Source organism: Physeter macrocephalus, chromosome 2, assembly GCF_002837175.3.
Source record: "Physeter macrocephalus isolate SW-GA chromosome 2, ASM283717v5, whole genome shotgun sequence".
Lineage (NCBI taxonomy): Eukaryota > Metazoa > Chordata > Mammalia > Artiodactyla > Physeteridae > Physeter > Physeter macrocephalus.
The window spans coordinates 138,018,026-138,030,213 of NC_041215.1; the positions used below are offsets into that span (position 1 = coordinate 138,018,026).

At 65.7% G+C, this 12,188-nt stretch overlaps 1 protein-coding gene across 1 annotated transcript in view; it reads right to left on the reverse strand.

Moving 5' to 3' along the window:
• KIF1A (kinesin family member 1A) overlaps window positions 1-12,188 on the reverse strand; it is a 90,764-nt gene that overhangs the window by 6,591 nt on the left and 71,985 nt on the right. The window contains exons 39-45 of the mRNA XM_055091014.1: window positions 5,731-5,845; window positions 4,643-4,776; window positions 3,590-3,651; window positions 3,162-3,307; window positions 2,424-2,618; window positions 1,873-1,950; window positions 915-1,039 (exon numbers count right to left, since the gene is read on the reverse strand). Of these exons, the coding sequence (XP_054946989.1) occupies window positions 915-1,039; window positions 1,873-1,950; window positions 2,424-2,618; window positions 3,162-3,307; window positions 3,590-3,651; window positions 4,643-4,776; window positions 5,731-5,845 (855 nt within the window). The remainder of the gene's footprint in view (window positions 1-914; window positions 1,040-1,872; window positions 1,951-2,423; window positions 2,619-3,161; window positions 3,308-3,589; window positions 3,652-4,642; window positions 4,777-5,730; window positions 5,846-12,188) is intronic.

A 12,188-nucleotide genomic window follows, 5' to 3' on the forward strand; every position in this document is an offset into this window, starting at 1 on the left:
AGGGGGCTTCTTGGAATCCACCTCCAGCAGGGGCTCAGGCTCTGGGCTGGCCGGCCGGGAGCAGGGCTGTGGGGTCCTGGGAAAGCAGAGTGAAGCCGCTGCACTCCTGCCAGGAGGTGCCTCTCCGGCCCGGCTTCCCCGACGGCCAGCGTTTCCCGCTCAGAACCGCCGGGGGCGCCTGCCTGGGCCTGCCCCCCACGCCGGCTCCGACCTGCGCGGCAGGCAGGGTCCACGCCGACGCGGCGCCTTCTCCCGTGGCCTGTTCCGCCCCCCACCACCCCCCGCCCGTGAAAGCGGCTTCCGCATCTCTCGTCTCCCAAGTTAAACGGAAGCTGACCCGACTTTCCCAGGGACCGTGTGCGTGGAGGGAGCTGCTAGTCCGCTGTAGCCACCAGGCCCAAGCGACGGACCCGGTGGCCAAGGAGGCCTGACTCAGGGTGGCGCCCAGAAGAGGGCTTGATGCCTTTTTCTTTCAAAAAGAAAATTTGGAAAGCCTGAGGTGTCACAAGACCTGACGGATCAGACGCGGGCGCTGTCAGCAACGTGTCCCCTGCGCCCAACACGGCTCAGCAGACGTCAGGCGGGCTTAAGTGTCCTCTGGGTTCTGCTTTGCCACCACTTTTCCCACTGACTATCTTATGAGTGCCACTGCCGAAGAGGGCTTTGTGTTTAGTGTCGTGACCCGTTCCTGGTTTTATTCATGACTCTACGCTAAATCTAGAATTTAGCAGAAGATGACCTCGGACAGGGCCGCGTCAGCCGGGCAGGGCAGACCCCCTCCCCCGGCCCTGCCCTAGTGTGTGGCTGTCGCCAGACACCCAGCCCTCGAGCCCTGCCGTCTTGCTCCGCCCGAGTCACGGCCCTTGTCAGCTTGTGGAGGTGGAAGCTTGGCCGGGAGCCTGGAGCTCACTTACCTCAGGTCAGCAGCTCCGCACCGGCCCTCGGCCAGGGAGGGGCAGGTAGAGGAGGGCGTGAGCGTGGCCGCCCCCAGAGGGGACATGGACGGGTCCCGCAGCAGGGTGACAGACATCTCAGAGAGCTGCGGAGGAGAGACGGGCCTTCAGGGATAGCCTCAGGGCCCCCTGTGGTGGGGACATCCCTGCCGGTGCCCTTGCCTGCGCTTTACCTTCTGTTTAGGGCAACCCCGCCCCAGCTGCGGGCTGGCCTCTCTCCCCAGCCTCCCCACCCTCTCCCAGCCCCCACTGGCCCCTGGCCCACCCCGCCCAGGGCTTCAGGCTCTGCCTTGCCGAAGGAGGTCCTCGAGGCTGTAGAGCTCCAAAGACGGAGCGTGGACCACCGGGTGGGGGTCGGGCAAGGAGTCGCCTCTGAGCCCCGCGGCAAGAGGAGATTTGGGCAGACGGAGAGGCCAGTGCGGAGCACAGAGGCCGGGCAGGGCCGTCTACGAGGCTGAGGGGGCGCTGGTGATGGGCCAGGGTGCCGGGAGGGAGCCTGGAGCCCGACGCGGGGCAGGGCCAGCCTCCAGCGGCTCGGCTCCGCGGAGGGCAGCACAGGAGCCGCCCCAGCCTTGGGCGCGGGTATAAGGCTGCAAGACCAGGGTGGGCCCCAGGTGAGGGAAGGAAGCCGAGGAGAGGGGGCTTGAGGAGCCCAGGACAGAGGCAGCTGGGTGAGGGCCAGGCTGCATAGGGCTGGGGCTGGGAAGAGGGGAGCCAGGGAGGACACCGAGTGGACGTCCACCCCTGGGCCCGGCGGGCCCCTCGCTCCCTGCCCTCCACGGACCCCAGCCTCAGGCCCCGGGAAGCCAGAGCCTGAGCTCGAGGCATCCCTGTAGGCTGGGAGAGCAATGTTCCTAAGGAAACCCTTATCTCCCTCTCTGGGCCACAACAGCCCCCGGAGGCGGCCCTCCACGCCCACCTTGCTCTCGCTGGCGCTGATGCAGACGTGGCTGTGGGTGTACTCTCTGTTGAAGGAGTGGGTGAGGAGCCGTAAGCACTGCCGGAGAGCAAACGCCTGGTCAGGGGCCTCCCGGGACCCGGCTCTGCCACGGACACAGGCCCAGGACACGGGAGACTGGCCGAGGGGCCAGGCACGCCAGGTCAAGGTGGAAAGCACCCTCACCTCTCCCAGGTGATGCGGGGCCGTCTGAGGAAGCCCCCCGGGGCAGGCCTGGGGCCTGGGCGAGGGGCGGTGTGGGGCCAGCATCCCCTGAAGTGCGGGAGGCCTTCCCCGTGGCCCACCCAGCAGCAGAAAGGGCCGGCTCTGATGTAGGTGGTGAGCTCCCCATCAGCATAGGTATGCAAGAGAGAGCAGGTCTCTCCTGGGGGAGTAGGCTATAAGAGGTCCCTGGGTTCCCATGTGGGAAGGGTGGGGCGGGGCGGGGTCAAGGTGACCCTACAGACTCGTCCTCCCGGGTCCTGGTGGCCATGACAGGTCACTGGTGCCAGGAAGGGCTGAGCGCCGCCCACCTTGACGGCCAGCTCCCGCTGCCTCTGGTTGGGGGCCTCCAGGGATGCCGGCCGGCCCGCAGCCGCGAGCGGGGTGGTGGGCGAGCTGCTGCCCTCGGAGTCCTCGCTGGGGATGGGGGACAGGGCCTCAGGACCAGGCCGCTGGGCCGTCTCCAGCTTCTCCCGCAGCAGCAGGTAGTGCCTGGTCTTCTCCACCTGCACAGAGGGGCACGAGTGTGGCTTTGCCTCTGCCCCCGCCAGGGCGGCGAGGGCGGGCGGCTGCTCTGAGCCCCAGGCCTGGTCGGGCCCGGGGGGGCCGGCCGCCCTGCCGGGCTGTGGCGTGCAACGCGGCGCCAACAGACCTGCCCGTGCGCCTGCCGTGAGCCGACGGGACGGACACTGTTCCCACAGCCGCTTTCCTGGGGGCCGTGCGCGCCGCAGCCGCGGCCTTGGGAAGCGCCCAGCGGGTGGAGGACGTGGCCCCCGATGCCCGCTTCTCCCCGCGCCCTGGGCCAGCCGTCAGCACAGCTGCTGGACACGGGCCGTCCTGGCCCGAGCGACAGAAGGGCCTCGCCCCGCCCACCAGCTTCCCTCCCGCTTTCTTTCTTGTCTCGCCTGCGTGCCTGACCGTCTGTGCTTGGGTCACGCGTGAACCTCCCGTCCTGAGCCGGCGGCTGTCGTGCGGCCCTAAGCCCTGCGGCGGGCGGCCGGTGGCCGCGTGCCCGTCCTGCGGGGGGACCTGGCGGCCCGGCCTCTCACCTCCTGCAGGAGGCTCAGCTTCTCCAGCTCCCACTGGTGGTCCAGGATGAGGCTGTCGCTCCGCGGCCTCCAGCCCGCCAGGTTCTCCTCGCCCCGGACGTAGGCCACGGACGTGTCCAGCACCCGCCGGCGCCGCCGCTGCATCCCTGCAGCGGACGCCGTCAGACGCAGCCCTAGCTGCAGGCTTATCCACCGAGGGAGGCGGGACCCCCGCCCCAGGCCCCCAGAGCCAGGTGTCCCGCGGGGTCTCGGCTGCCCCTCCTCTCCCTTCCTCTCCCCCCTCACTGTCCTCCAGCCCCCCAGCAACTCCGGGGGGCACGAGGTGAGCACTCGAGTCTCCAGGCGAGGGCCCCCCAAATGGCAGCGTGGCTGACCTCCAACGGTGCCCCCCCCCGCCCCCGACCAGAGAGCTCAGGGCAGACGCTTACCTGGGCTGCCCGTGTCGGCCAGGTGGCACAGGCTGAGCTCGTACACGCCCGTCACGCGATTGCTGCCAGGAGTGGTGGGGGGTGGGAGGAGGACGGTCGTCACCTGGCCCCGCGTCGGCCAGGCACCGACTCTCGCCACCGTCAAACGCACACTGGGCACGAGTCCTGCAGCCGCCCACGCCCAGCGGCCTTGCACGGGCTGCCTGAGGCGCTAGGTTCCCCGCGATGCGGTCCCCGTACAGGGTCCCCATCCCAGACTCCCGCTGGGCCCCCCTTTCTCTTGGGACCACTGATTCTGCCAAGGGCACCCCACTAACCCGCTCATGGAGAGGGGCTCACGCTCACGGGGTGACCTCCTGGACGACAGGATCATGGCCAGCCCAGGGCCCCCATCCCCCCTTCCTCCCGGCTGTGCCAGAGCAGCCTGGACACGGGGGCCCACGAGACAGTGCGTGGGAAGCCTCACTGAAGGCGGCCAGTGGTGACCTGGCACCCGTGGTGGTCCCTGTGGCTGGCGCAGGGCCCCTCTTACTGCCTTGCCACTCTCGGCCATTCCTGCCCTACCCCCAAGAACGCAGGCGGCGGCCAGAGCACAAGGAGGGACGCTGGTCCTGGTGTCCGGCTCCCGCCCGTGCCTCCAGCCTCCGAGAGGCACTGGCTCAGCACAAGTCCTCAGGAAGTGCTGTCCAGAGGCCCCTTCCCGCCCAGCCCCGTGTTTACCCAGTTTCTCCCACGGAGTGGGGGGGCAGTCCCTAGAGCACAGGTCCGCGAGGCCCCTGGGGAGGAAGGTCACCGGCACCTCCCAGGGAGGCCCCAGAGTGGACACCTCAGGCCTTCCCCCTGTGCCCTGCGGGGAGAGCCTGGCTCTCTCACAGCCCCCAACAGGACATCGGTGTCCCCCCGAGTGCCCGGCGGCGTCCACTGACTGACGGTCCGAGTGAGATGGACCCCAGAGCCGCAGGCCAGCCGGCCCCGAGTGCACCGCGTGACATACCGCTCCGCTCAGAGCCCAGTCTGGCACTCGCTGCGCCCAGGGCACCACCGCAGGCTCACCTCTCCGAGGCCCGCAGGTTCCCGCTGCCGAACAGGTTACGGATGGAGCGCGAGGCCGGCAGCTTGGCATCGCGGGAGTAGAAGACCATGCAGAAGTCCTTGGTGATGACGGCCGGCTGTGTGCAGTTCTCCATCTGCGGAGGGCAGGGAGGGGCTCGGACCCAAGGACATCCCGGGGGGCTCGGCTCCAGCCGCACCTAGCCATCTCCCCCTCGGGGCACGAGAGCCTCCGCACCGACCCACAGCCAGGCGGGAGAGCGAGCCGGGCACCCACTGCCGGGGGCCGGTGTCCGTGCAGGGGCTCCAAGTGTCCCGGACACGGACCTCAGCTGCCTCACCATTAAATCGGGGTGACACACTCCCCAAAATGTTTGTGAGCATCTGACCGGACCCTGTCTGTGCGCCCACAGTTTAACTCTCAAACGCCACAGGAAATTACTGCACGGCGAGCGAGGTGCTGTCTTAAACAGCCGGTTCTTTGGTTTTCCCGAAGCTCCAGGATAACTGCTGACGAAGCTGGGGCCTTGTCTGGGCAAAGCCCTGCAAGTGTTTTCTCAGCCTGAGCAAACCTCATGCCATGGGGCAGTCACACAGGTAGGTCCCCATATTACAGCTGGAGTAGTTAGGCTCTAGGGCGCTGGATGCCTTCGTCTCCACCATCCCGCTGGCTGCCGACCCCAAACCCCCGTCCCCATTCCTCACTACTGTGCACAGCAAGAAACGCCCACGCCCCCAGCCTCCTCCTGCGCTTCGAAGGGAGGTCACGGCCTGAGACCCTGGGGATAGGGAAGGGGAGGCTTCTGCTTTTGTGCTGCCTGGAAGATAGATGCAATGTCTGGTGGTGCTGCAGCCATCTTGCAACCCCAAGGACAAACCCATACACTAAAGGTAGCAGCGTCAGTTAATTGCGAGCATAGCCATTAAAAGTACACAGATTTAATTCAAGGACTTAAGAAGCCTTCTGAGAAGAGAATAGGGTTGACTGGGTTTGTCCAGGGCTAACAAGCACCCTCACTGCCCCTTGGCAAGCAGCTCAGGCTTGGGGGACAGGTGATTTTGGTGGAGTGCCCTGGGGGCAGGTTTCTTGCCTCAACATAAGCAGAGAGGGTCATGTAGATCTTCTCTCGGTAAGGGGTGACCCGGTTCAGCAGGAGGGAGTTGTGCATGGAGCTGTCCCACGCAGCCTCAAACTGGTAAAAGGTCCTGGACGGAAGCAGAGACAAGGTAGAAGGTCGGATGTGGCTTGCTCTCGGTGGGGGTGCGGACATGCAGACGGACAGACACACACAGACAGACGTGTGGGCCACCCGCAGGGAGAGCCGCTGGGGCCACAGGTCGGAGGCCCAGGTGTTGGTGTCCAGGGAGGATGGAGCCCTCCTTACTCAGGACCATGCCAGGTGGGGGGCTCAGGCGCCCCCCAGGGTGAGTGCAGAGCCCTCTCAGCTCCACCCTGGGGGAGGGGGAGAGGGGTCCCCTGGAGCTGAGGCAGGAGTGAGGGGATGGAGAGGGGAGGAGAGGAAAGCGGAGGAGGCTGTGACAAAGGGGAGGGAGGGTGAGAGGAGGGGGGGAAGGGGGCAGAGGCGACGGTGGCGGTGGGGAGACCGTGGGAAGGGGTGCCCGGCTCCACCCAGTCTCGGCCTGAGTAAGGAGGCGCCCTGGCCTCTCCCTGGACTCAAAGGGAGCCCGCCCGGCTTTGCCAACACTCTCCATGGCCATCTCCTCCACCAACCGACTCGCCCTTGGGGGAGGATGCTGGGGGTGAAAACCGGGGTGGCCCCTCTCCCAGACGGCGTGGCCTCCGCCCACCTCAGCCAGGCCCCGTGGAAAGGCAGGGCCCCACGTAGCACAGAGCAGGGCAGGCGGTGGTGGTTTCTTTCTGTCCCCAGTCTCTAACCCGGAAAGTAATGACCAGAGCATGAGCCAGTGGCCAGGAAACCCCTCTGAGGGCAGCTCAGGCCAGCCCCAGGGCCCAGACAGTTTGGTGGCCTCCACTCCAGGGCAGGGTTTCCTGTTATACGACAGTTTCCGTTTTCAGCCATCTGATGGCAGAGCTCCTAAACTCTTGCCTCAGGCCGGGTGCACGTTTTGAGGACCCTCGTATCTGAGCCAGGGCTTTGCCTCAAGGCACAATGTGGCCGCTCTGTGGGCCCTGGCAGCCCCCAGCCTCACCCGGTTTCCATCCAAGCATCCTCACAAAGACACAGTTGAGAAACGCATCCACACAAGCAGCCGGCCACAGCACACGCCCTGACACGGCCCGGCCCCTTCGGAGGAGCCGGGCCCACCCGGCAATGCAGAGGGAAGGGGAGAGAAGCCGCGTAGGGGCGACGACAGCGCCATGGCCACCCCGCCTCTCATGGCGCAGTCCAGGGGCGCGGGAGAAGCAGCGGGACGGGCGGGGCCTGCCGGACACGCCACTGAGGAGGAGGACCCAGAGGCGGGACGTGAGGGCCGCGGGGTAACCAGAGAATGGGCGGAGAGAGCGGGGACACACCGGGGGAGAAAGGAAATGGAAAGTCGGAAGAGGACAGACCGAGCGAGCGCGCAAGAGAAGAGTGAGCTGTACCTAGTGTCACTTCCGAACGAGACGCTAAAGGCGGTGGCAGCCAGGACACACACGTACACACACAGAAGAAATTCACAGGTCAGAACAAGCACCGTCACCCGGCCAGGTACCAGCTAACGGACACGGAGCAGGCGGGGCCGCGCCACACCAGCCGCGGGGCTGCTGACCACTGTCTCGCGGGGCCAGACGCGGCCCACGGGGGCGGGGGGCTCCCTGTGGGTGGGGCCCGCTCTAAGCCCCGGCCCGGGCGCTGCAGACACCCCTTTCCCTGTGTCCGCAGGGGAAGCCCAGGGTCCGTCTCCGGCAGGACCAGCTGGGCGCACCTGGAGGGATGCCCTCTGTCCCAGGGGTCCCCAAATGCCCCAGCGCTGAGGCGCCGGGCCTGCGGACAGAGCCAGAGGCCCGCTGCAGCGCAGCTCAGAACAAATGCCCCCCCGCACCCCGGCAGCCCAGCTCCAAATGCCACTTCACAGCATGTGACCTCGGGCTGACAGCAGACATCTCTGTGCCCTGCTTCCTGGACCAATGACGGGCAGCCACTGCCCCGCCTCACTGAGACGTCCTGCGGGTTAAGTACGCCGGTGCGGAGCCGAGGACGGGGCCTGGGAGGCATTATTGTTATTAGCAGTCCTCACCTCAGGAGGCCCAACCGCACCTGGGCAAGGCCCAGCCTGAGGCCCCGGCCCTGGGAGGCCGGCCAGCCCCAAACCCTCCCGCTGGCCCAGGGCCTGGCGCAGCGCCGCCACCTCTGTCCACCTGCCTAAAACGCCGCCGCGGGACGCTGCCGGCTTCCTTCCCGCCGCAAGTGCTCGAGGCGTGGGGACCCAGCCCTCCCCAGCGGGGCGGGAGAGTGGCAGCCCACCCACGTGGGACCCAAGCAGCCACCCTGGGCAGGGTGTCACACGGCAGGAAACCAAGACCCCACGGGGCGAGAAGGAGCCACGGTGCGCCCAGGAGGTGACCGGCAGGCGGGGAGACACAGCAGGACCCCGACTCGCGAGCAGGCGGGAGACCCCTCTGGGCGTCAGGTCACCCGGAAGGGCGCCCCCTCCCCGGCGGCGCTGCTCACTCCACCCGAGCGAAGCTCAGCCAACCCCCCAGGTACACTTTTCAGGGGAATGTGTGGCCCAGACTTGGGGTCCCTGGACCCGCAGCATCTGCACCACCGGGAACTGGTCAGAAATGCAGATTCCGGGGCCCCGCACCCACGGAGGCAGAAGCGCTGGGGTGGGGCCACCTTAAGGGCAGAGCATCGGAGCGCCACCATCGGCTCAGCACCCCCGTCATACTGCGGACCCCCTGCGTCCAGCCCATTCTGGGCAAAGTGGCCAGTCCCTCCCTCCAGCGAGGCCCTGCCAGGCTCCACCACGGGTCCTAGTCCTTCGCCCTTCCATCTGCGTGCCGGGCCCTGGGACCCCGCTTAAAGAAAGGGGCCGCAGGCAGGCCAGCCTGCACCCACAGCAGAGCCCCGGGGGGGTCCTGCAGGCCCCCCAGCCGGACGGAAAACGCCCATCAGCACAGCCCCTCTGCAGCAGAGGGGGGACCCGGCATCGAGGAGTCCCCCCCTCAGACACCCCCCCTCAGTCCCCCCCTCAGACACCTCCGGTCCACGTCCAGGAGCCTCCGGCTGACATCTTGACTCCAAGCGAGCCTTCCAAGGCTGGCAGGGAGGAGTTCCTGGACGAGGAGGCCTGTCTGGCGGCTCTCCTCCAGCCAAAGGGGTCAGGCAGCAGGCCCCGGAAACAGAACCACCCCAAGTTAGCTCTGGGACATGAGCGTGACGCTCAAACAAGCGCGGACCCACGTGGGGAAAACCTGAGAACGCAGTTACACAGTTCTGTTGACAAAGAAAATGTCACACGCTGTAAACATCTTCTCTGTCCTGCCACAAACAGGCTGCAGCTGTTTCGTCTTCCCCGGGGTTGCTGGGACGGGAACCCGTATGGGCCCCGCCTGTGAGCACGTGCGGGTCCGCGGGAGGCCCTGGGCTGCCCCGAGGCCCAGGTGGGGCTGGTCCTCATCTCGGCTGGGCTGCCTGGGTGGGAGGTGATGGAACCTCAGGGCTCTCAACACGAGCGCCTGGTCATTCTGTACGGGACTCCACCACGCCTGCTGCCGAGGGCCCATCGGAGCTCGTTTAGACAACTTCTGACACGCGTCTCAGCCATCATGTGCCAACAGGCCGGCACGGCGGGCACCCTAAGGCGAACGGGTCTGTCGAGAATCTGAAAATTAAACCCCACGCTCGAGGTTTGAACCAGAAACTCGTTACGCTCTGGGAACTATGTTTCTCGAAAAAGTGTCACTTTCAGGAGTGGCCCAGGTTCTTGGGGAAGGTGATCTGATGGGCAGGCTTCCAGGACTGAGCCCCCGGACTGCAACCGGGGCAGCCCTCCTGTCCGGTGGGGACCGTGATCCCAAGACGTGCTCACGCGGCTGAGAGCAGGGGAACGGCCTCGAACCTCAGGGATTCTGCTCAGGGTCTGGATGCCACGCGTGCCTGGCCAAGCGGCATCACCCACCACGCAGAGCGAGCTCTTAGACCAGAGGGACAGACGGGATGGCGGGTCGAGGGGATGAGGGGACAAGCGAACTCCAGGGCCAGGCTTTGAGCTTCCCGGGGAAAGACTGTTCCTGTCTTAGTCTTTAATCCCCCCCTCTAACACCCCGAAGAACGCGGCTCACGTGTGACAGATGAATGAAAGAGTGAGTGAGGGTCACGGCCCCACAAATGGCGCAGCGTGGCGGGACAGAAGGGGAAACTCACCAAGATCCCACATCTGGGCCCTTCCCGGGGAGGCTGGAGTAGCCTCTGGGGCACCTGGGCCACCTGTTTGGAGAAGTCAGACCCCGCGCCTGGCGGGGTGGGCGAGGGTCGCGGTGGACTGCCCCGCTCTCCAGACTTCTCCTCAGCACCTCTGTGCTTTGAAGGGTCTCGAGGACCCTTTCTGCTCCGGGCAGGTGGAAACCTGAGCCCTGGGCAGGAGCGTGAACTGGGGTAAGATGCGCGGACAGGGTGGAAGGTCCGACCCAGCTCTTCGTGGATCACAGGCTGTGTCACAACCCCTCTTGCGTGTCTCGGGGGCTCCGCAAGGTGGGCGTGAGTCCCTGGTATTTAAGTGGGGCTCGTTTGGCAAAATTGGAGTGGTTACAAAAAAAAAAAAAAAAAAACAGGCTTTTGCTCAGGAGGTATGTGTTTTAAATTAATTACGAGTATTTTAAATTAAATACTAACAAGGTAGTAGTGAAAATAACCACACAACTTACATTAATAAAGTCCCGCGTGCAAGACCCCTGCTAAGAGCTTTTCACGTTCGTCTCATTTAACATCACAACCTTAGGCAGGCCCTAATATAATCCCCATCCTGAGGAGGAAGGAAACCAAGGTTCCAGAAGATTCTGCCACTTATCCACACTCACAGCCAGGCTGCCCCAACCCAGGCGGTACAGCCCCCAGTCCCCACCCCACTGCAGATGTTGGGGACGGGACCCTATGCTTGTCCCCAGTACCACCCACCACAGTGGTTTCCTGCCCCGCAAAACACAGCCCCGTGAAGGAGGTACTAGCCTGAGTCTTGGGGCTCTGACCCCTCACCCCTCTGAGTGCCCTAAGCCTCCTCTTGCGGGCCAAGTCCACTGGGGGCCGATGAGCCCACCTCTGAAACTGGGGGCTGGGGCCCCCTGCTCAGGTGCAGGGGCTGGCGAAGGAGGCCCTGCTGGGAAGGAGGGGCTCCCCTCCTTTCCTGGTGCCATGTCTCCTCCTGGCCCGAGGGTATGTTTCCATTTTACCCAGAACCTTCCTGGAGGCAGGAGGTACTTGTAGGGGTGTGTCCAGGACCAGCCTGAGCACCCCCTATCATGCTGGGCTGGTTGTGGAAACGCAGACTTGAACAGAATGCCCACACCCCCGCCATGCGATCGTACTGATGGGCCTGGAAGTTTCCACTCATCAGGGAAACAGCCCCTACATCATATCCCCTCCAGGGATGAACCCGAGCCGATGGGATCCCGCCCCAGAGCCTTCTGAGAACCGGGAGACTTCCACCTCCAGGACCAGCTGGCAAGCTGCCACCTCCAGCAAGCCCTCCGGACTGCCCGAGGGGCAGGTCCCTGCTCTGGGCCCTGCAGGGCTGTGACCCTCCTCTGGTACAGCCTCCACTGCCGTTTTCCTCGATGCGTGTCCCCAGGGAGGGCAAGGATCTGTTCCTGGAGCGGGTGCATATGTCCTCGGGCATACACGAACAGGAACCACGGTCTGCTCGCTGCCCCAGGGGGCCTCAGCTACAACCGCCGGGGGCACATTCACAGCGCCCCAGTGTCCTGACACACCACACCCATGACCTGACAAGGACACGGCCTCAGAAGGTCCTGTTGTGCCCCCAACCTGGTCCTTGGGCTCCCCCCTCATAAAGGCGCAGGCACCACCCCGTTCCCCTCCCTGCAGCTTAAAGCCTCAAACGTCCGCACTGGAAGCCTTCCTGCTGCTCCTTTCTTCCTTCACAGCAGTGACCCCCGGGGCCCCCAAGCTCTGGCCACAATCCACAGGGACCCATGAGCTGCCCGCCCCGGCCCGGCCCCCAGAAGCCTCTCGCTCACATCCCGCCCAGCCTGGCAAGACGGTTACAACCTCGACCCTCCGCTCAGAACAGACTAGAGTCTCACGGACAAAGTCTGAATTAGGGACCGTGAGGCTGTCCACCCCCAGGGTCTCAAGGACCCTGCACCCGGTCTCCGCGCGCCAGGGCCTCACTTGAGTCGGGAGGGATCTGCTGTCCCCGGCCCAGGAGCCCGTGCCTCGGGGGGTTGGACCTGGGGCCACCCGAGCGCGTTCAGAGCCTGGGCCCTTCACAGCCTGACCACCCACCTACTTCCGAAAAGGGTGTGCGGTGGGCACGGCAGGAGCACGGCTGAGCCACCCACCTGGCCAGGCAAGGGGCTCGCACCCAGGCCTGGGAAGTGCAGAGCCGGGAGATCTCAGCC